Genomic DNA, 23,374 nt, shown 5'->3' on the forward strand with positions numbered 1-23,374 from the left:
CGGGTAGCCCCCTTGCTTCCGGACCCTGTGCCGCCGGCCGGGCAATTCTCCTCCCCGGCTCCAGCTGCTCTGCTCCGGCGGCGCAGGGTCCGGAGGCAAGGGGGCTGCCTGAAGCCGGTAGCGCTGGCTCGGGCAGCTTGGCTCTTAAACAGAGCCGAAGTCTGAGTCAGGGGAGGAGCAGAGCAGCCGCGGGAGAGGAAGTGCCCGGCCGGTATTTTTCCCGGACATGTTCGGCTTTTTGGCAATTCCCCCCGGACGGGGGTTTGATTGCCAAAAAGCCGGACATGTCCGGGAAAAACCGGACGTATGGTAACCCTAGCTAACAGATGTAAGAGAGGGCAATAGCTCAGACATTCAAAGGAGGAAAAGCCCTTAGCTAAAGGCCTAAAGCACGGAAAGATGCATGTTTTTGACATACAACTCCGATTGGGGTGGTATACAGTGTGTACCCTCACCAGGCTGGTCATTGAGGGGGTGAAAATCCTTTATTGGGAGGAGGTAAGAAAACTTGCCTCCCCCTCCCTACAGATTCTTGTAACTTTCAGCCATTGATGAATGGGTCTCCAGATGTGGCTCATTTGTGCCAGCTGATCAGGAACCTGATGGGAGTGGCTAAGAAGCAGAGTTTGGGGATGGTTTTGCATCCTGTAGTGCCTGTGTGCCCTGAACCTAAGCAACTTAGGGCTGGTCTACACCCAGCCGCTAGTTCGGCGGCTGGGGATCGAAGTTCTGGGTTCGACTTATCGCGTCTGGTCTGGACGCGATAAGTCGAACCAGGAAGTGCTCGCCGTCGACTGCGGTACTCCAGCTCGGCGAGAGGAGTACCGCGGAGTCGACGGGGAGCCTGCCTGCCGTGTGTGGACCGCGTCTGAACCGCGGCAAATTCGAACTAAGGTATGTCGACTTCAGCTATGTTATTCACGTAGCTGAAGTTGCGTACCTTAGTTCGACTTGGGGGTTAGTGTAGACCAGGCCTTAGATGTGCCTTACTGGACAAGGGAGCTGCTCATTTTCTCTGAGTCTCTGCATGGAGACACCTGGGAACTGCACAGCTCACATCTCAGCAGAGTACTGCTGGTCAGTTTCTTGGAAACCTTTGGTGCTGGATAGGCAAGGAGTCAGCTAAATAAACGATCACCAAGGTCTTGTAACCTGCTATGTAAGTAAAGGTTCATGTCGCAGCATCACAATAGGGTCATTCAGTCACTCCCAGTACTGCTAGCATTCCTGCTGAAGATTAGATCTTACAATCTATAAGCCACGGGTGAAATGTTTCTATCTGTGGGGTTACTCCACGGATGGATTTGGCTTTGGGTGTACAGGCTGAGGTTGTCAAAGGAACCTAAGGGGGGAGCTAAGGCATCTTTTAAAGCCCAGCTAAAAGGCATAACATGTCACATCCCAAAAGCAATCCTACTGTTTGTATGGTGTCTACTACAACGGAGTCCTGGCCCATGAGTGGGCCTTCTAGGCACTACCAGTAAATGTACAGTGCCTAGCGCAATGTGGTCCTGCTCTGTGAGTGGGGCTCCCAGGTGCTATTGGAGTAGAAATAATAATCATAAATAACCATACCCTGCTATACCTTTCAGAAATAAATGGCAGATATTTCTAGATGTTTGTGAAGTTTCCTCATTCTACTTCTGAATGGGTTAGATTCACCATCTGTACTTTTTAATACTCATTGCTAAATTTTGCATAAATAGACCCATTTAAAATGTGTCATTAAAGAGACTTACAATAGAGAGTAATATACAGTCTAAACATCATTATTTAAAAGTGCAATTATACATTTAAATATGATCATTCATTATTAACAAAATACACATTAGCGAAACTTGGGATATATACAGACATCATTCAGACAAGCGATTAATAATTCATTTATTGAATGAAATTTGCGTCAGTGCGAGCTTTAGATTAACACACCAATAGATGTGGAGGCTATTGGGGGAAACACTGAGTAAAAAAACCTAAATTATTAATTATGGCTGAACAAGGAGAATGTAATTTGTATTGTTTTCAGAAGATAGTTGCAGGCTGCTGGAAAATGGACGCGGCACGTGATAGAGGTGCAAAATAAAATTATATGCATTTTAGAAAGCTGGATAAGAGTTAATTTTGCTGTTTTGTTTCAGCAAATCTTTACATATTTCACTTGTGCATGTCCTTAGCATTTTGCGTTCCTGCTTGCATACATACAAAACAATAAGCTAGTTGCGCTTCAAGTGTTCTATTATTGAGAATATCAGGTCTACCTAATTTTTTTTCTTATAAAAATAATGATCGTCAGAGTTCAGTGCATTAGTTGTCCAAGAAGTGGAGTAACTATCTGTGAATAATACAATATTCAATGTTATGTAGATAATACAACGTGTGCCTAAGAATCATAGAATATCAGGGTTGGAAGGGACCTCAGGAGGTCATCTAGTCCAACCCCCTGCTCAAAGCAGGACCAATCCCCAACTAAATCATCCCAGCCAGGGCTTTGTCAAGCCGGGCCTTAAAAACTTCTAAGGAAGGAGATTCTACCACCTCCCTAGGTAACCCATTCCAGTGCTTCACCACCCTCCTAGTGAAATAGTGTTTCCTGATATCCAACCTAAACCTCCCCCATTGCAAATAAAGGTGCAAAGAAATACATAGTTATGTACTGAATTGATGTTCAGTGCCTTTTAATATGCTCTTGCAACTTGCCTTACTCTTCTAAAATATGTATATTAAATCATGCAGGCATCTTCATTAGAAATGAACACAGGCAAAATACTAAACTCAGTGGGTTCCACCAGATGATGCATGCAGAATCAGATAATTTAACTGGACCTAGGATTCTCTGGCTTTATAGAGAAGGCTTTGTTTTTCTCATTGATTCTACCATCTTCAACTGGAAGTAAAGCAGCAGGTGTATGCAAAGTTATATAAATTAAATAGCCCTGTCATAGATTCTGTGTGTATCTGCTAAGAAGTGATTAAATCTTATGGACCGTATTCTCAATTAGTGTAAATCAGCATGTCTGATGTAAGTAGAACTCTGCTGACTTGCCCCAGTTGAGGATCTGGCCCAGTATGTTCTAGCTAGCAAGCAGACTTTTGGGGAAAAAGATGGGACAACTGCAAAAGTATCATTGAAAGATTTTTGTTCCAACTATTACAAAAAAGAAAGTTGGTCTTTACTTCTTCCACTAGCCTCATTCTCTGAGATCTAAACTAGATGGCCACATGTAATATCTGGGAAGTTCTGGCTGTACTAAGCATGGCCCTTTATCGAAATTACTTTTCCATGCTGCGGATGTATCTTCAGTACATATGATATAGCACAACTCAAGAAGGGAACACTGTGTTATTGGAACTGGCTGAAGCCAGCTTCTTGGTTCCCAGTTCAGTATCTTGTCTTTTGGCCATGTTTAGACGTTTCCACATGGACATGGTTTTACTTCAATATAAAATACATTGGCTTTGCCTGGATATGCCATCTCCACTGTAGGGTGTGGAAACAATACCAGGATGAAGCTCATAAGAACAACCATAGTGGGTCAGACCAATAGTCCATGTAGCCCAGTATCTGTCTTCCAACATTGGCCAACGACAGGTGCTTCAGAGGGAATGAACAGAACAGGGCACTCATTGAGTGATCCATTCCCTGTCATCCAGTCTCAGCATCTGGCAGTCAGAGGCTTAGGGACAGCCAGAGCATGAGGTTGCATCCCTGCCCATCCTGGCTAATAGCCATTGATGGACCTATCCTCCATGAACTTATCCAGTTCCTTTTTGAACCCTGATATACTTATTGCTAGGGGATGTTGTTAAGACCAAGAGCTCCACAGGTTGACTGTGCGTTGTGTGAAGAAGTACTTTCTTATGGTGGTTTTAAACCTTCTGCCTATTATTTACCCCTTCACATAACACTTCCTTATTCACTTTCTCTGCACCAGTCATGATTTTGTAGACCTCTATCATGTCGTCTCTTAGTTGTCTCTCTTCTAAGATGAAGAATCCCAATCTTTTTGATCTCCTCATATGGAATCTGTTGTTGCCCTTTTCAATAATTCCAATTTGAATGTCTTTTTTGAGATGGGGCAACCAGAACTTCTTGCAGTATTCAAGGTGCGGGCATACCATGGATTTATATGGGTGGCATTATGATATTTACTATCCCTTTTCTAATGGTTCCCAACATTCTCTCGGATCTTTTTTGACCACCGCTGCATATTGAGCATATGTTTTCAGAGAATTATCCACAGTGACTCTGAGATCTTTCTTGCCTGGTAACAGCTAATATAAATCCCATCATTTTGTATGTATAGTTGGGATTATGTTTTACAATGTGCATTACTTCACATTTATCACCCTTGAATTTCTCTCCACAGTGAGCTTTGGACTTACCTATCTTGAGTAATTTAGTATTCTCTGCAAACTTTGCCACGTCACTGTTTATCCTTCCTTCCCCTGATCATTTATGAATTTTAGACTGCAGTTGTCACGGTACAGATCCCTGGGGGATCTGGCTATTTATCGCTCTCAATTCTGAAAACTGACCACTTATTCCTACCCTTTGTTTCTTGTCTCTAAACCAGTTACTGATCCATGAGAGGACCTTCCCTCTATCCCATGACCTGCTTACTTTGCTTAAGAGCCTTTGGTGAGGGACCTTATCATAGAATCATAGAATATCAGGGTTGGAAGGGACCTCAGGAGGTCATCTAGTCCAACCCCCTGCTCAAAGCAGGACCAATTCCCAACTAAATCATCCCAGCCAGGGCTTTGTCAAGCCTGACCTTAAAAACCTCTAAGGAAGAAGATTCCACCACCTCCCTAGGTAACCCATTCCATGCTTCACCACCCTCCTAGTGAAAAAGTGTTTCCTAATATCCAACCTAAACCTCTCCAACTGCAACTTGAGACCATTACTCCTTGTTCTGTCATCTGGTACCACTGAGAACAGTCTAGATCCATCTTCTTTGGAACCCCCTTTCAGGTAGTTGAAAGCAGCTATCAAATCCTCCCTCATTCTTCTCTTCTGCAGACTAAACAATCCCAGTTCCCTCAGCCTCTCCTCATAACTCATGTGCTCCAGCCCCCTAATCATTTTTGTTGCCCTCCGCTGGACTCTTTCCAATTTTTGCACATCCTTCTTGTAGTGTGGGGCCCAAAACTGGACACAGTACTCCAGATGAGGCCTCACCAATGTCAAAGGCTTTCTGAAAGTCTGAGCACACTAGATCCACTGGATCATCCTTGTCCACATGTTTGACCTCCTCTAAGAATTCTAATAGATTGGTGAAGCATGACTTCCCTTTACAAAAGCTGTGCCTCTTCACCAATAAATCATATTATCTATGTATCTGATACTTATGTTTTTCACTATAGTTTCAACCAGTTTGCCTGGTATAAGTAGTAGGCATCCTTCAGTCTCGAGAGACGATGAGTATGTGCCCCTGAAAGGTAAAGAATTTACTCAGTTGGTTTTATGGCAGCTGTGAATGTGGCTGAAGAGACCCACTCGAGAGAGACAATCTCTGCTGCATCTGCCACATTTAAAGTTGATGTTTTGACCCTTTGGCCTCTGCCTTCTGCATGCTCGTTTCTCCTCTGCTAAGCTGGACTGCTTCCTCTGGGAATTCCAGAGACCTTTGTTAAGCTCTTGATTCCAAAGGCTGCGGTCTTGAGTGTGATCTTCCCATTTGTACACATCCATGTCTATTTCTTTGAGGTCTTGCTTGCACACATCCTTGAAACAAAATTTTGGGCATCCTTTGGGTCTTTTTCCAGATGCTAATTCACCATAGAGGATGTCCTTTGGGATGTGCCCATCATTCATTCGGCACACATGCCCAAGCCAGCGGTGGCATCTCTGTTTGAGGAGTGTTTGCATGCTGGGTATGTTGGCCCATTTGAGCACCTTAGTGTTGGTGACTCTGTCCCACCAGGAGATTCCAAAGATTCGACAAAGGCAATGCATATGAAAGCTGTTGTTGAGCCTCTTTTCCTGATGAGAGTATAAGGTCCATGTCTCGCTCCCATACAGAAGTGTGCTGATAACACACACACGATACACACAGATCTCTGTGTGGTCTGTCAGTTTGTTGTTTTGCCATACCCTCTTGTTCAGTCTAGACATTGTTGTGGCGGCTTTTCCAATGCGGATGTTGAGTTGCCGGGTATAAAAGATAAGATTACTGTTCTGTAATTGCAATCCAAGCACTGCTGACCCTTCTTGGGGTGTGGACAGCCCACGTCATTGCAAGGAGAGGAAACATACCCATCCCAGCACCAGTGGATTTGTCCAGCGGAGCTGGTCAACATTTATGAACCAGAAAACCTTCCTGAGGAAAAATGGTATTCCGTTGCAATGATGTTTCCCACAAAAGATTTCCCTTTCTGTTCAAAACTTAAAGGAAATTTTAAAATTAATGTTTTGTTTCATTTCAAATGGAAGCTTCCACTTAGGTTTTTGAAAACTGAAAATTTTTCACGTTTTATCCCCCAGCCCCCCCCCCAATAATGTTCCCCAGGGTTGGGGGTCACTTTTGTCAACGCTTTCTTTTTCTTTTGTAAACTTCTCCAGCTTAGGACAGGTCACCAAGTGGTAGTTAGTGTTCCATTTTCCCCCCTTGTACTGGTGGATAACTTGTATCTAACGTCTCAGATGGGACTGAACGAGGGCAGCTAACGCCTCATGCTGGCATGACCAGCAGGGCTTCATTGCTATTTTTAACACACTAGCTCAATCAGAGCCAGCACACATAGTTGGACCCTTTGTGTCAGTGCAGTGGCCAGCATAATGGGACCCTGATCTCATTTGAGGCCTGTAGATGCTATCATAATACAAATAGTAGAGCCCCTTCTCCTCTTTGCTAAACTGGCCACACTCTGAGGAGGCTGAAGAAACTGGTGGAAAGTCCAGCTGGTGGGCATGCATTTGGCTGGAGTTAGGCAGCCCAAATCTTGAGGTGGGTGGGTTGCTTTGTCCTCGCTGACAATGCTCTGAAATAAATACACTCCAGGATTTAAAAGCTTTCAAAATAGAAGTTAACATTTTGCCATCTTGCGCTCATTCCTGGCCTCTTGGAGAGAGACTGATCCCCTGTATCTGTTAGCACTGCAGTACGTGGCTTCTGAGGTGAAGGGCATGATTAACGGTGATCCCCTTTGAACCATCCCTGCAGGGGTGTTTAAGGCAGATAATCTGAATGACAGGATTCCTTGCTGGCAGTTTGTGCTCAGAACTTTAGTATCCTCTCCCCTTTAATCAGAATTATTCAGACCGCTCTGGACTGGTGTGACCCATCTGTTATCTTGAAGGGAAAAAAGCAGACATCTGGACCAATTCTGATTGTTCTCCTGCTGGTCTAAATCTGGAGTGCATGGAGATACTCGGGTAAAACCAGAGTTCAGAATAGGCCCTTTGTTTTCATTCTGACTGTCTTAGAAATGTTGCTGAATGGTAGGCCCATGAGATGACCTGGTGGCAGTGGGGGAGGAGCTGCATGTGTGTGTCTGGGAAGTAAAGGGGCTGGAGGTGGGGGGTGGGGAGATATCCTCTCAAAAATGTTAATACCAGATTTTTGGTACCGAGAATTCTCAGGTCTAAAGCTCTGAAGGTTCAGGAGTTCAACAGCAAATTTGATAGCGAGTGAGGTGTCAGTTTGCTGTCACGTGAAATAGCTTTTCAAGCTTGGAGTTTGCATAGCACAGTTCTAAAATCAAACATGTATAAACTAAAACCCCTCAACTTGAACACTCACACTTAAGTTAGACCGTCTCATACACTCCCACATTGAGCTCCCTCCACCAAAGCTAGAGAGTAGAGACTTTAAAATCTGGGCCAGAACCTTCCCTCCTGTGGGTTGTTTGATGCATGAAGAAGACCTCTCGTTTATAACAATTTTCTGACTTCTAGAAGTAGAAGTTAGCAGATTGGGCTTTCAGAATAACTGGTCAGATTTAAATCCCTGACAAGGTTGATAAAGAATGACCTGTATGCAGATATTACAGCAGTGCCTCGTCAACATGTCTGTACACCTAACATACGTAAAACACCTCTGGGAAGTTCCACCTATTTGAAATGGAGTCAGAATCACTAGCTATCTGACTAGAGAATTTCCACCAAGAAATCCTGGAGTTGAAACTCTATTAAGAGACTGTAACTGCTTTATGAAGGAGAAACCATTCTTAGAATGTCAGTTTCAGATTATGCAGAGAAGCGGCCCAGCTTCCACCTCTACTTCAGGTCACTATTACAGAAAACCTTGCACCCTCCCAATATGCACCGTGCATCCCTCATTGCCCATCCCAGAGCTGACACCATCCTGGCTGAGCACCAAGAGAAGTGGTCTCTAAGGCAGAAAGCTCTTTTCCCCCCACTATCTCGTCCCCACACCTAGTGTATGGACCCTTACCATATCTAGCAACTGGGGGCAAGAACCTTCCCCCCATCTCAAACTACCTCTGCACAATGAGAGGGGTGAAACTGCTGCTGACTGCAGGGGTGTTTGAAATAACCCAAAGATGACTGGGAAGCTATCTACTGGGCCCCTGACCTTGCTCACTGGAGCAACTCCTCTAGGCTGTGCAGGGAGGAGGGGCCTCTTTTTCAGCCCTGCAATTCTTAACAACATAGGCATTGCCAGAGTGGATCAGACCAAAGGTCTATCTTGCCCAGTGTTCTGTCTCTGACCTTGCCAGCACCAGCTGCTTCAGAGGAAAGTGTAATCACACTAGAGGTAAGTGGCAGAACTGGGAATAGAACCCAGGTCTCTTGGCTCTCCAGCTAATCTCCTGCCATTCAGCTATGTTAGGTCACTACAATCTCCTTCCTTGTGCTTCTTTTTGGCCCTGTGCAAAGGACTGGCCTTTTCCTGGGTAAGGAAAGACCTTGGGACCATAGGAGCCCTGGATATCTTCAGCTTTGTTGGGCAGGAGGTATTGAGCATGCCTGTAAGGAGCTCCCCTTCTTCCCAACAGAAATCCCATTCATGGCTCTCACTTGTACCGGTGAATGAGTATGTTTCCAGTAACCTCCATTGCTCACCACATGGTGACCTGCTGTCATGGCAGAGCTGGAACAGACAGCACAGCTGCAATCATTCCTCTCCCACAGGGTTTAGATTCCTGCTGCCTCCTCTCCCTGACATGATGCTGCCCGGAGAGGTGGTGTGGCGACTCTGGCTCCATGGCCAGTCAGCTGTCCAGCTCCGCTTCTCCAGGTGCAGCGAGCACTGCGCTAGTAGCATGGCACCCGTGCTTGCCACAGATCTGAAGAGCAGCTGCCTCCGACTCAGTCCAGGCAAGACTGAGTGAAGCTGTCTCAAAGGAGGAACTGGCACCCGTCCTCCTCGTCCATTGAAGGCATCTGCCCCAAATGCAAAGACTCGTCACTTATCTCTGCTGCTGCTTGGCCATTCAGGCTAAGCCTCCTTCCCCCTGCAGCTCGCTAAAGCACACTGCCCTCTGCTCTCAGCTAGTGATCTGGCCTCAGATCTGTGCCTTTCACTCCAGCTTGGACTAGCTGTACCTGAGACTTAATGTGGATGCAATGTTGAGACTCCAGCTGGTGCAGAATGCTGCAGCCCTCTCCTCAGCAAGACAAGCCATTGCAGTCACATCACCCTGGGGCTCCAGTCCATCGACTGGCTTCCAGCCTGCAGGACCTTGCTCTGGATCTTCAAGGCCAATGGGTGGGGAGAGGCGCTGGACCCAGCAGCATCAGCGCCCACACCTCTCCCCATGACCCACCAAGACAGCTGCCAGCCTCTGGGACAGAACAGCTTCTAGGCCCAGGATGAAGAGATCAAGCATGCTTGATGACAGGAATCCAGCTGTGGCAGATGTTTGCTGAGCAGGTCACACTTAACCAGGGTCTGACTTCCACAAAGCACACTGTAAAAAACCCTCCTTAACTAAACTGTCCTCTTTTCCCTTGGGGTCTAGCTGCAATCCCCAGCGAGCCTCAGTAGCAGGAGGGCACTACCTTGTTCTCAGCTCCATAGCCTTGGAGTATGATCAGTCAACTTCACACTGGCATTATTGAAGTCCCTATGCCCTGCAGGCCTTCTGGAGGTTTAGCAGCGTTGTCAGAGCCAGCCATAGCGCTCATTTACATGGCACAGATGTAGTTTTTACCTCTCGGTCGAGCTAAGACCCACCATACCTAGGGTGCAATTGTAACCCACACACCTCCTGGGTGTGGTGTTCTGTCCCATCTAGTGGCACCGAGACAGAGCCGGATCTACCATTTTTGCTGCCCCAAGCAACAAAAAAAGCCGCCCAAACTGCTGAAGCAAAAAAACCACAAAAGCCGCCCGGACTGTGCCGCCCCAAGAATGGACAGAATGCCGCCCCAGGCACGTGCTTCCTCTGCTGGTGCCTGGAGCCGGCCCTGCACCGAGACCACTTAGAGGGAGAGAGTAATGAGTCTCCTCTACAGTCTTAGCCAAGAGCCAGTTGGCTTTTAGCTCATGCAATAGAGGTATTTAGTTGCAGAGGCCCCAGGTTCGATCCTGCCTACCGACGCCCGGGGTCTGTCGGTGTTACACAATCCCATGTTTTTCGTATTTGTAGCAGGTCTCAGTCTTGCTTCCAAAGTCCTCTCCCCATTTGCAGCAGGATAATGAAAACAGTGAGGGCAGCATCAAACTGCTAGTTGTGAACAGAGGTGTAAAAAGAGAAATGCATGCTATGTCCTGCGAATCCATCCTACATGCCAATCAGAGACATTCTCCCTCGTCCGCTGGCGGGTGGTGCTTTTTGCTGGAAGGAAATGCCACGTGTGCAGTACAAGATGTGTGGTGGTGGTGGTGGCTTTGCAAAATGGCAGCAAGTCGCCCGTAGAAGCTGCTTTTTGACTGGGGGGGGGAATAAGTGGCACCCATGCAAAATGTCTTGCATTTAAGTGTTCTCCCTTCTGCTTTTGCTGGTGATGACAAATATCAGCCAATCCCAAATGCAGCCACAGAGGCTAATGGACCCCCCCCCCAAAAAAAAACCGATAGGAGGGAACCAATTTCTCCATTTAAATCCAGGCTACCCACTTTTTCCCCCACCAAAAAAATCTTCCACTAGTGGTATGGTTATTGCTAGTAACAGGTCAACAGAAGCTCCTGACATCATGCTGAATTTAGTTTGTGTGTAGCCAAGTGCCTTGTCTGAAAGGTCACTGTGTTTCAAGTAATAAAGTGTTTCCCTTCTTAAAGTAACAGCGCTTAGACAGGATAGGCCAAAGTAAAGCTGCGGTGTGGAGGATGCCATTATCAGTTCTCCAGCTTGTCTTCGCTCTGTAGGCTTGATATGGTGTGACAGTTCTGCTGATTTAGTGACCCAGGGGGCTGCAGAAGGCTATTTATAGAGAGACAAAGACTGAACAGACAGGAGGGCTGGTCTAAGATCTCAGTAGTAAAGAACAGGACCTCCTTAGCTGTGTTTTTGAGGTTTTCAATCTTTTCTGTAAAAACATATTGTTCAGTCAAGGTCAGAGTAGTGCTGTGGCAAACAGACCCTCCCTTTAATTCTCTTAGTTGATGAAATCAAAGGCCTGCATTTTCAAACGTAGGCACCTAACGTTGCAGTTTGTAAATCCTGAATCGAAGTGTTTTGATCTTTCAAAGTGCTGTGCGCTTGTGTAATGCCAACAGACCCCGGTTGTCGGGATCGAACCTGGGACCTCTGGAGCTTAGTGCTTGAGCCTCTACTGCATGAGCTAAAAGCAACGTGGCAGTTAGCTAAGGCTGTAGAGCAGGGCTGCCCAGAGGATTCAGGGGGCCTGGGGCAAAGCAATTTCAGGGGCCCCTTCCATAAACAAAAGTTGCAGTACTATAGAATATTATATTCTTGTGGGGGCCCCTGCAGGGCCTGGGGCAAATTGTGTCCCCCCCCCACTCGTTCCCCCCGGGCGGCCCTGGGAAAAATAAACATTTAAAAACCTTCCGCATTTCGGCACAAACCCAGTTTTGAGAACTTCTTTTCAAGTCACCTTTACAAGGTATCACTGGTTCTCAGCATCAGCTAGTACTAAAAGGCACTAAAGCTCATTAAAAGGATTGGACAAATATTTTCCATCAAAACTTTTTTTGGATTGAAAACTAGGGGTTTTTAAAAAGTAGAAAAAATCACGGACAATGTCTGCTTTCCTTCAAAATTTGTTGTGTTTTTTTTTAATTGAAAAGCTGAAATTAGTCTGCCAAAACCTGGACATGGTTTGGGGTTTCAGAAGTGTGTGGCCAAATATTTGCTGCTTGCTGTGTTTGATAGTTTAAAGAAACAATAAAAAAAATTCTGCTTAAAAAAATCCAAAACTTTTGAACCACCTCAGCTTGTGACCAAACGCCTGGGCCCATCCAGTCAGAGATTTTTCCACGTTTCTGATACTCTGCTGGCTTCCTTGACTCATATCTGTCTCCAGAACTTTGGGTTCATTTAGGTTAGAACAGAAGAACGGCCGTACTGGGTCAGACCAAAGGTCCATCCAGCCCAGTATCCTGTCTACCGACAGTGGCCAATGCCAAGTGCCCCAGAGGGAGTGAAACTAACAGGTAATGATCAAGTGATCTCTCTCCTGCCGTCCATCTCCACCCTCTGACAAACAGAGGCTAGGGACACCATTCCTTACCCGTCCTGGCTAATAGCCATTAATGGACTTAACCTCCATGAATTTATCTGTTTCCTAGAGACTGGCTCCACGGGGTCCCTCACAAACTGGAGACGGTTACTGTGGGTTTGTCTTTAGTATAGCTTATGTACATACTCCGCGAACTGAGCATTTGAGCTTGTTCCAGAATCTGGGATGAGCCTATGTTGTGAAAACCTCTGCTCAAAATAGCACATGCATGTGAATGGACACAGGGTGCTAAAATTAAATTAACCCAGGGGGTTTCAAACTGGGGGTCGGGACCTCTCAGGGGGTCATGAGATTATTACTGGGGGTCGCGAGCTGTCAGCCTCCACCTCAAACCCTGCTTTGCCTCCAGCATTTATAATAGTGTTAAATATATAAAAAAGTGGTTTTAATTTATAGAGGGGGGGTCGCACTCAGAGGTTTGCTATGTGAAAGGGGTCACCAGTACAAAAGTTTGAGAACCACTGAATTAACCCCTCTGGAGCCTTGGGGAATGCAGGGGAAGGGGGTCTCCCTTGGTAGGGTTGGGAAGGAGGTAGGTGGTGTAGGATATTGCTCTTCTCATGTGATCCCTCCCCTATGGCTCTCTTGGCTCTATCACTGTTCATCTAAAGTGGCTAATCTTAAATGAAGCTACCCTCCCCTGACATGAATCTCCCTATGGCACTGAAATTCAATGTAGACTATAATTTGGCATTTGAGAAGAGAAAGGGATGGTAGCCCTAAGGGAAAAGATAACAGCTTGGCTCTTTGTGTTAAATAGCTGTCTGCAAGCCTCAAACTGCTGATGAGCTTTAGGGTAGGGAAGGCTGTGCCTCCCCAAACAGCCTGGCCCTGCCCCCATCCGACCCCCACCCACTTCCTGCCCCCCTCAGAATCCCCGACCCATCCTGCTCCTTGTCCCCTGACCACTCCCCTGAGGCCCCCCCAACCACCCCCTGGGACCCCACCCCCCACAACTCCCCCTGCTCCCTGTCCCCTGACTGCCCCGACCCCTATCCACACACACCCCCGCCAAGTCCTGACAGACCCCCAGAACGCCCACGATCCAACCCCCCGTTCCCCGTCCCCTGACCGCCCCCCCGAACCTCTGCCCCTCCCTGTCCCCTGACTGTCCCTGGGACTCCCTGCCCCTTATCCAACCCCCCTGGCCCCAAACACCTTACCATGCCGCTTACCTCCATCTCCACCCTCTCCTGGATCCTCAGCGCGCCGCGTCCAGGAGCGGCCCTGGTCAGTGCTGCAGCGGCGCGGCTCCAGTGGGCCCTGAGCTCCCGCTGCTCAACCGCAGCTCGCAGCCCCGCCCCCTTACCACATGACTCTGGGGGGGGGGAGCTCAGGCCCCGCTGGAGCCACGCCGCTGCAGCGCTGGACAGGGCTGCTCCTGGACGCGGCGCGCTGAGGCGCCGGGGGATGGGGGAAGGCGGAGGCGGGGGGGAGCCTCCGACATTCTCGTGGGGGCCCCTGCAGGGCCTGCGGCCTAGGGCAAATTGCCCCACTTGCCCCCCCTGGGCGGCCCTGGATAAGAGATGGAATACCCTGGCCTCATATCAATTTTGCTGCATTCTCTGGTTCTCTTTGTTTACAACTATAGTATTTCCCATGGGCTCATCTACAGGTTTTTGCTCTGTGAGCCAGTCTGCTCCTGATTCATTGATTCCAAGGCCAGAAAGGGACCACTGTGATCATCTAGTCTGACGTCCTGTATAACACAGAGAACTTCCTAGAGCAGATATCTTAGAAAAACACCTATCCTTGATTTAGAATCCACCACAACCCTTGGCAAATTGTTGCAGTGGTTAATTACACTGTTAAAAATTCACACCTTATTTCCAGTCTGAATTTTGTTTAGCTTCATCTTCCAGCCATTGGATTATTTTTATCTTTCTCTGCTAGACTGAAGAGCCCATTAAGTATTTGTTCCCCGTGTAGGTACTTACAGGCTGTGATCAAGTCACCCTTTAACCTTCTCTTTGTTAAGCTAAATAGACTGAGCTCCTTGAGCCTATGGTATGTTTTCTAATCCTTCCATCATTCTTGTGGCTTTCTGTGAACCGTTTCTACTTTATCAACATTCTTCTTGAATTGAGGACACTAGACCTGGACCCAGTATTGCAACAGCGGTCACACCAGTGCCAAATACAGAGGTCAAATAACTTCTCTTCTCCCACTTGAGATTCCCCTGTTTATGCATCCAGTGATTCACTAGGGCCTGATGAAATGCATCCTAGAATACTCAAAGAGCTGATAGAGGAGGTATCTGAGCCTTTAGCTATCATCTTGAAAAGTCCTGGAAGTCGGGAGAGATACCAGAAGACTGGAAAAGGGCAAATACAGTGCCCATCTATAAAAAGAGAAATAAGAACAACCCAGGAAACTATAGACCAGTCAGTTTAACTTCTGTGCCAGGGAAGATAATGGAGCAAGTAATTAAGGAATTCATCTGCAAACATCTGGAAGAACAAATCATGTCAAACCAATCTGATAGCTTTCTTTGATAGGATATCAAGCCTTGGGGATAAGGGAGAAGCGGTGGACGTGACTAGACCTAGACTTTAGTAAAGCATTCGATACGGTTTCACATGACCTTCTTATCAATAAACAAGTGCTTTGGAGGATAGGGTCATAATTCAAAATGATCTGGACAAACTAGAGAAACGGTCTGAGGTAAATAGGATGAAGTTTAATAAGGACAAATGCAAAGTACTCCACTTAGGAAGGAACAATCAATTTCACACATACAGAATGGGTAGTGATTGTCTAGGAAGGAGTACTGCAGAAAGGGATATAGGGGTCATAGTGGACCACAAGCTAAATATGAGTCAACAGTGTGACACCATTGCAAAAAAAGCAAACATGCTTCTGGGGTGCATTAACAGGAGTGTTGTGAGCAAGACACGAGAGGTCATTCTACCACTCTACTCTGCATTGATTAGGCCTCAATTGGAGTATTGTGTCCAGTTCTGGGCACCACATTTCAAGAAAGATGTAGAAAAATTGGAGAAGGTCCAGAGAAGAGCAACAAAAATTATAAAAGGCCTAGAAAACTTGGGCTATGAGGGAAGACTGAAAGAATTGGGCTTGTTTAGTTTAGAAAAGAGAAAACTGAGGGGGGACATGATAGCAGTTTTCAAGTATCTAAAAGGGTGTTACAAGGAGGAGGGAGAAAAATTGTTCTCCTTGGCTTCTGATGATAGGACAAGAAGCAATGGACTTAAATTGCAGCAAGGGAGGTTTAGGTTGGACATTAGGAAAAAATTCCTAATGGTCAGGGTGGTGAAACACTGGAATAAATTGCCTAGGGAGATTGTGCAATCCCCATCACTGGAGATATTTAAGAGCAGGTTGGATAGACATCTATCAGGGATGATCTAGATGGTGCTTGGTCCTGCCGTGAGGACAGGGGACTGAACTTGATGATCTCTCAAGGTCCCTTCCAGTTCTAGTTTTTCTATGATTAACCCTTTTGGCCACAATGTCTCACTGGGCACTCTTGTTCATCTGATTATCTACCACAATCCCCAAATCTTTGTTGGAGTCACAGTTTCCCAGGATAGAGTTCCCCCATTGTGTACGTATGGCCCACATGCTTTGTTCCTAGCCTTTGATCTCTCTAGCCTTTTCTCCCTTCAGTAGGAATGGTGTTGTGACAGGTTCGGTCACAGAGACCCCCTTGGGACTGTCATCTGATGTGCTGAAATTACCTCTGAGCCCTTTTTCCCTGCCAGCTTGGGACTCCAGAACCCTGCCTTGTTGAGCCAGACACACTAGCCTGCAGCAACACAGACTCAGGGCCTGCTCCACACCCCAAAGCTGCAGACTTTAACCAAAAACAGCTCAGCAGGTTACTTTTCTCCAGCACCCAGACACCCAGTTCCCAATGGGATCCAAACCCCAAATAAATCTGTTTTACTCTGTATAAAGCTTATACAAGGTAAATTCATAAATTGACCACCCTCTATAAGACTGATAGAGAGATATGCACAGCTGTTTGTTCCTCCAGGTATTAAACACTCTGGGTTTATTTATAAACGAAAGTGATTTTATTAAGTACAAAAAGTTGGATTTAAGTGGTTTCAAGTAATAACAAACAGAACAAAGTAAGTCACCAAGCAAAATAAAGCAAAACACGCAAGTCTAAGCCTAATACACTAAGAAACTGATTACAGGTAATATCTCACTCTCAGAGATGTTCCAATAAACTTCTTTCACAGACTAGACTCCTTCCTAGTCTAGGCCCAGTCCTTATCTCTGGTACAGTCCTTGTTAGTTCCAGCAGACATCTCAGGTGGTAAGCAGGGGTTTTCTCATGACTGGCAGCCCCCTTTGTCCTGCTCCACCCCCTTTTATAGCTTTGTCACAAGGTGGGAATCTTTTGTCTCTCTGGGTCCCCACCCCTCCTTCTAAATGGAAAAGTATCAGGATTAAGATGGATTCCAGTATCATGTGACATGGTCACATGTCCTGTGAGACCCCATCCTCTATTCTTCCTGGGTTAGCCCACATGTACACAGGAAGGCTTGCAGGTAAATAAACCATTTACAACCAATTGTCATAGTCAATCGGAGCCATCAAGATTCTAAACCACCATTAATGGCCCACACTTTGCATAATTACAATAAGACCTCAGAGTTATACTTCATATTTCTAGCTTCAGATATAAGAATGATACATGCATACAAATAGGAGGAATATATTCAGTAGGTTATAACCTTTGTTATGATACCTTACAGGAGACCTTTTGCATAAAGCATAATCCAGTTACATCATATTTACACTCATAAGCATATTTCCATAAAACATATGGAGTGCAACGTCACAGGGAGAGTTAAAGTGCTAATCTTCACTATATGTGAAGCTCTAAGCACAGGCTGAAATTATGACTAAAAGTATGTTCTCCTGACCAGTCTGGAGAGTGGCCTTAGTTTCTCAGAGACAAAGGGCAAGCTGATGCCTCAGCAAATGTAAAGAAAGCTGATGGACCATTACCTGCTAAATGGCCATTCATTGGCAGGAAAGGGGGCAGAAGCAAAATCTATGGCTAGGTCTACAGACCTATATTGGTATATCTACATCGCTCGGGGTGTGAAAAATCCACATCCCTGAGTGACGTAGTTACACCCACCTAACCCCCGGTGTAGACAGTGCTATGTCAATGGGAGCGCTTCTCCCACCAACATAGATACTGCCTCTGGAGGAGGTGGATTAACTGCACTGATGGAAGAAGCTCTCCCGTTGGTGTTTAGTGAAGCCACTACTACAGCTGCACCACTGTACATGAAGACAACCCTTCAATCTTAGGAAAGAAACCACATGGAGTTTCCTTCCACACAGGCTGCCTGTTGCCTTGTTCCCAGCTGGATGTGCTTCTGAGACTTCTCTCTTCCTGCCCGGCGCATTCACTATAAAGACAAAGGAAGCAGCCGTTAGAGTCGGGGTTGGGGTCCTGAGCTAAAGAGACTGCTCAGTGAGACTCCTGAAAGCATGTGGTGCGAACTCCTAGCAAACTATTAGATTCAGAGCAGTCAGCTAAAAACGCGTCCTGTTGCCTTTATTTTCCTATAACCATTTCTGACTTTTATGCCTCATTACTTGCACCCTTAAAATCTCTCTCTGTAGTTAATACACTTGTTTTTATTGTTTTATCTAATCCAGTGTGTTCAAGTTGAAGTGTCTGGGTGGCTCCACTGAGGTAACAAGTTGTGTGCATATTATTCCTCCAAAGGAATAATGGACTCAGTATATTTGTACTATCCAAGAGAGGGCTGGGCAGTACAGGACGTATGTTTCTGAAGAAAATCTGGGAGTGGGTTGGGGTCATCCTGCGGTAATCTTTAAAGCTGGTAAGAGCTGAGGTGCAGCTGGCTGGCTGCAGAGAACACACAGATGCAGCCGGGAGTGACTTACATGCTGGAGGCTCTTTGTGAGCAGTCCAGGCTGGAGGCTACAGCAGCAAAGCAGTATAAAGGGCAGCCCAGGTTACAGGGCTGGGGTGACACAGCTACTCATTGGTTTGGACTGCACGCTGGTATGTCTGTTGTATCAAGCACCTTGAATCTTTTACTTAGACCAAGAAGACTGGATGCTGATTAAGAATGGCTGAAACCAATTTATAGACTTCAATCTAATTTGTGGAGCAGTTACCCGTCAGCTAAGACGGGTAGGCAACCTATGGCATGCGTGCCAAAGGCGGCACGTGAGCTGATTTTCAGTGGCACTCACACTGCTCGAGTCCTGGCCACCGGTCCGGGGGGCTCTGCATTTTAATTTAATTTTAAATGAAGCTTCTTAAACATTTTTAAAACCTTATTTACTTTACATACAACAATAGTTTAGTTCTATATTATAGACTTATAGAAAGAGACCTTCTAAAACCGGTAAAATGTATTACTGGCACGCGAAACCTTAAATGAGGGTGAATAAATGAAGACTCGGCACACCACTTCTGAAAGGTTGTCGACCCCTGAGCTAAGATAAAATCCTGTGACTTTATATGCAGTATCTTCTCATGGTTGCAGAGCCATATTATTGTAAATCATTAGGAGACCCTCCAAAGCAAGTACCATTATAGACTTGTCTTTTCTGTGACTGTACACTTCTATGTTTTGTGGGTGTGCATATATGCATGCCCCTCCGTCCTTTTGGTTCATTAGTTTCTTAACTACATTTTCCCTTCTCTGAGTCACATCCTCACTATTGTAGCCAAATTAGTTTGGACAATACAGGGCAAACCCTGAAATACGAAATTACTAGATGGATTTGTGAACATTACACCCTCCACATGCTCAAAAGGGCCAACTCTCCAGATGGTGTAAATCAACATAGCTCTGACCTCAATAGAGTTACATTGATTTACACAGGTGAGGACATGGCCCATTGAAGTATTGCAGAGCACAAAAATAATAGGCTGTTTGCTAAGGAGTCAGACTGCTAGTGCCGTGACCACATAGACACATGGAATTGCCATTATGTGTCCAGAAGTTGCTCTCACGCTGCTTTGTACATGAGCCTCTCTTATTGAGAGAAGCATTGCTGGACTCTGGGGTCATCCTCGGCTTTTTTTTTTTTCTTCCCCCACCCCCTTCCCCAAGAGGAGCAATGGATCCCTCTAAACAGAGACCAGAGCTGGGCTGGGGGAAACCTCAGCTAAGCCCTTTTTAGCCAAAGGACAAATTTCTACAATTGCAAACCAACAGAAAGCAAACATGCCTTTAAAAATAGTGACTGTCTGAAGTCCGTGGTAAATGTCACATGTGTGATATGTACTGTTCGGACACTTCTTTCTAGTGGCCCATGGCAAGGCTTTAGCTGCTGTTTGCACAGGGCATGTTACGTGCCTCTTGCTTTCATGGTAGGCCTCTACCATAAACACTCTGAACAGCAAAGCAAGCAGCTGGCAAGCAGCGCAGGCTTCCTTAGAAGAAGCAGCACCTAAGCCAAACTGAGAACAAATTGTTCGAGGTAAAAGAATCTGACATTCCCAGCAGTGATTTTGTAAACATTATTTCAGCACTAACATCTCTTTACTTTGCTTCATTGCAGTTGCCCTGAAGAGTCACTGCTCCAAAGCGAGAGCAGAAAGGAATGGTGACCATGACAATGGGAGGACCTTGGGACTGGCTGACAGAATCATGCCAGAGGGTGAACTGCTATTACAGGTTGGTGCTTCTGGCATTCTCTCTACAATCAAGTCTGTTTGCAAGGCTTATTTGGGCACTTTCTCTCTCTCCTCTTCCACCTTGACTCCTGTGCATTTACCCTCACGGGGGCCTCTGTGTTAGAAACGGACAAATATTTGGTTCAAAATGTGACTGACAAAAAAAAAAAAAAAAAAGACCATGCAGTCCCTGGTTGCCTTATTATTCCAGCCTGCAGAGATCAGTCCAACCTCTTATTTAACACGTCACAGTAGAGCATGGTGTAAAGATACAGAGCTTGATTCTCCACTGCTTTGCACCTTTTGTAGTCACTAGCACTGGTGTAAAATGGAAGCATTGGTGGAGTATTACATCCTGTCTGAACACGTATACAGGGCAGTAAAGAGTCATTTACAATTTGCCATTTAGGACTCAATCCTTCCCACTCACTTCCATGGGAGTTAAAATATATATATCTCAGAGAGCTGGACGGGACCCTGAAAGGTCATGGAGTCCAGCCCCCTGCCTTCACTAGCAGGACCAAATGCTGATTTTGCCCCAGATCCCTAAGTGGTCCCTTCAAGGATTGAACTCACAACCCTGGGTTTAAGCAGGCCAATGCTTAAACCACTGAGCAATTCCTCCCTCCCCACCCAGTTGACTTGGATCATTTCAAGCTGCCATAAATATCTGTTTGACCCACACAGCTTCTGGGTGTGGTGTTCTGTCCCATGTAGTGGCACCAAGACCACTTAGAGAGAGAAAACACAATTAATGAGTCTGCTCTACACCCTTCGCTAACAGCCAGTTGGCTTTTAGCTCATGTGATAGAGGCTCATGCACTACGTTCCAGAGTCCTTGGTTCAATTACGCCCGCCCGCTGACAACCAGGGGGTACAGGCGCACAGTTTTTTTTTTAGGACAAAACCCAGTGTTCTTCTTTGAATGATGGTCCCTATTGTATTCCACTGTGGGTTATGCATGCTCCGGATGTTGGAGAATTTGGAAGTAGTGTTCGTTGGTCTGTGCATGTGTCCTGACTCGCCACATCTCCAGTTCTCCTTGCCGCCACATGGTCCGGATTCAAAGCTTCTGGGTCCTCCTCTCTGATACAGTTCTAATTATGACTGTAAATAGTTTTATTAGTTAACATAGCTTTACTTCTTTTCTAGTTTTTAACAGTTTAATAGATTTCTGGGACTTTCCCCATTACTCCCCACCCTGTATCCCTGTTCAAGTACCAGACTATGCCCAGGACTTCAGGCTTCAAACTCAGCACCTCTTGCCTGTGATCCTTCTCAGTGATCTGTGACCATCAATGCTGTCTCTATTGCTTGGGTGGGAGAAGCTCACATTGCAGCTAGGTGCAGTATTTGCCAGTCCTTCCCCAGCGATACCTGAGAAGGCTCAGCACTTTGTCTTTGCAAGTATCTCATGGAGATGGCCATGAGACTGCATTGAACCCAGGCTGGGAACTACCCCAGACATCGGCCTGATTCAGCAAGGAGTGCGCCTCCCACTGCTACGTCTGACTCTGGTGCTGGCGGAACCACCCCCAGAGACGCCATAGTGGGGCCTAGTCAGGAGATTAGGAAGCACACCCATAAGCATGAGACTGTCTTCTTCCTCCAATTCCAAGAAACTGAACATTCCCTGCACCAGATAGGCCCAAGGGGACACGGCATGTTCTAAGTCCCACAGGCTTGAGAAGAAGACCCATAAACAATGGGATCCAACGGTTCTGGGAGCAAAGCAGTATTGCCATCTCCGGCACCCCGCAAGACACGAGAACTTCCCACACCAGGAAAGACATCAACACCAGTACCGGCAAACGGAAAAGAGAAAATGCCCCTTACACTAGGCAGATGCAGATCCATGACTGGATCCAGACAGGCTTCCTGGGGTGCAGTCTCCTCCTTCAGGTCCATCCACTTCCAGAGAACTCACATCCCCGCCACGGGCTATGCCTACAGTACAGATTCTCATGCTTTCCTTGAATGTTATACGCCAGTCCATCGGCTCCAACGGTACCACCATTCGAACCAGAGTCCACCTCTTCCCATGAATTGGAACCGGGGGAAGAACCACCCATACTATACTGCTACTATGCACCATCACAGAGACCAGCACGCCCCAGGCAAAACCATAGAGCTTTAATGATCAAATCCAACACCTGGAATTGCACTAAGAAATGAACTGGAAGCTAATGCAGTTTACTTCTCATGTCTTGCTTACAACACTCTTGCTGACACATCATAGAATGATGTTCACTTTTTTGAAACAGTGTTACACTGTTGACTCATATCTAGCTTGTGATCCACTATGACCCACATCCCTTTCCGCAGTACTCCTTCCTAGGCAGTCATTTCCCATTATGTATGTGTGCAACTGGGCCGTGATCGGCCGAACCTGCCGCGTCAGCAGGTAAATAAAACTGCCCCGGCCCGCCAGGGTGCTTACCCTGGCGAGCCGCATGCCGAACGTTGCCGACCCCTGATCTAGTCTGACCTCCTGCACAACGCAGGCCACAGAATCTCACCCACTCAATCCTGTATCAGACCTGTGTCTGAGGGTACGTCTATACTTACCCACTGGTTCGGCGGCAAGCAATCGATCTTCTGGGATCGATTTATTGTCTAGACGCGATAAATCGATCCCGGAAGTGCTCGCCGTCGACGCCGGTAATCTTGCTCTGCTAGAGGAGTAGGCGGAGTCGACGGGGGAGCCTGCCTGCCACGTGTGGACCCGCGGTAAGTACCTTTAAGTTCGAACTAAGATACTTCGACTTCAGCTACGTTATTCACGTAGCTGAAGTTGCGTATCTTAGTTCAAACTGGGGGCTTAGTGTGGACCAGCCCTAAGCCATTGAAGTCCTCAAATCATGGTTTAAAGACTTCAAGATACAGAATCTTCCAGCAAGTGACTGTGAACCACTGATAACTAATCTCTGGGAATGATTTTCCAACCAGTTATGCACCCACCGTATAGTCCCTCCATCTAGGTTGTATTTCCCTAGTTTGTTTATGAGAGGGTCACGTGAGACAGTATCAAAAGCCTTACTAAAGTCAAGATATACCACATCTACTGCTTACCCCCCATCCACAAGGCTTGTTACACTGTCAAAGAA

At 46.4% G+C, this 23,374-nt stretch overlaps 1 protein-coding gene across 1 annotated transcript in view; it reads left to right on the forward strand.

Annotated features, from left to right (window-relative positions):
• The window catches only part of LOC112102678 (aryl hydrocarbon receptor-like), a 112,339-nt gene that overhangs the window by 37,525 nt on the left and 51,440 nt on the right, over positions 1 to 23,374 (forward strand). The window contains exon 3 of the mRNA XM_024194084.1: positions 20,153 to 20,268. Coding sequence (XP_024049852.1) covers positions 20,153 to 20,268 — 116 coding nt within the window. The remainder of the gene's footprint in view (positions 1 to 20,152; positions 20,269 to 23,374) is intronic.

This window comes from Terrapene carolina, unplaced genomic scaffold, assembly GCF_002925995.2.
Source record: "Terrapene carolina triunguis isolate 2854851 unplaced genomic scaffold, T_m_triunguis-2.0 Scaffold173, whole genome shotgun sequence".
Classification (NCBI taxonomy): Eukaryota; Metazoa; Chordata; order Testudines; family Emydidae; genus Terrapene; species Terrapene triunguis.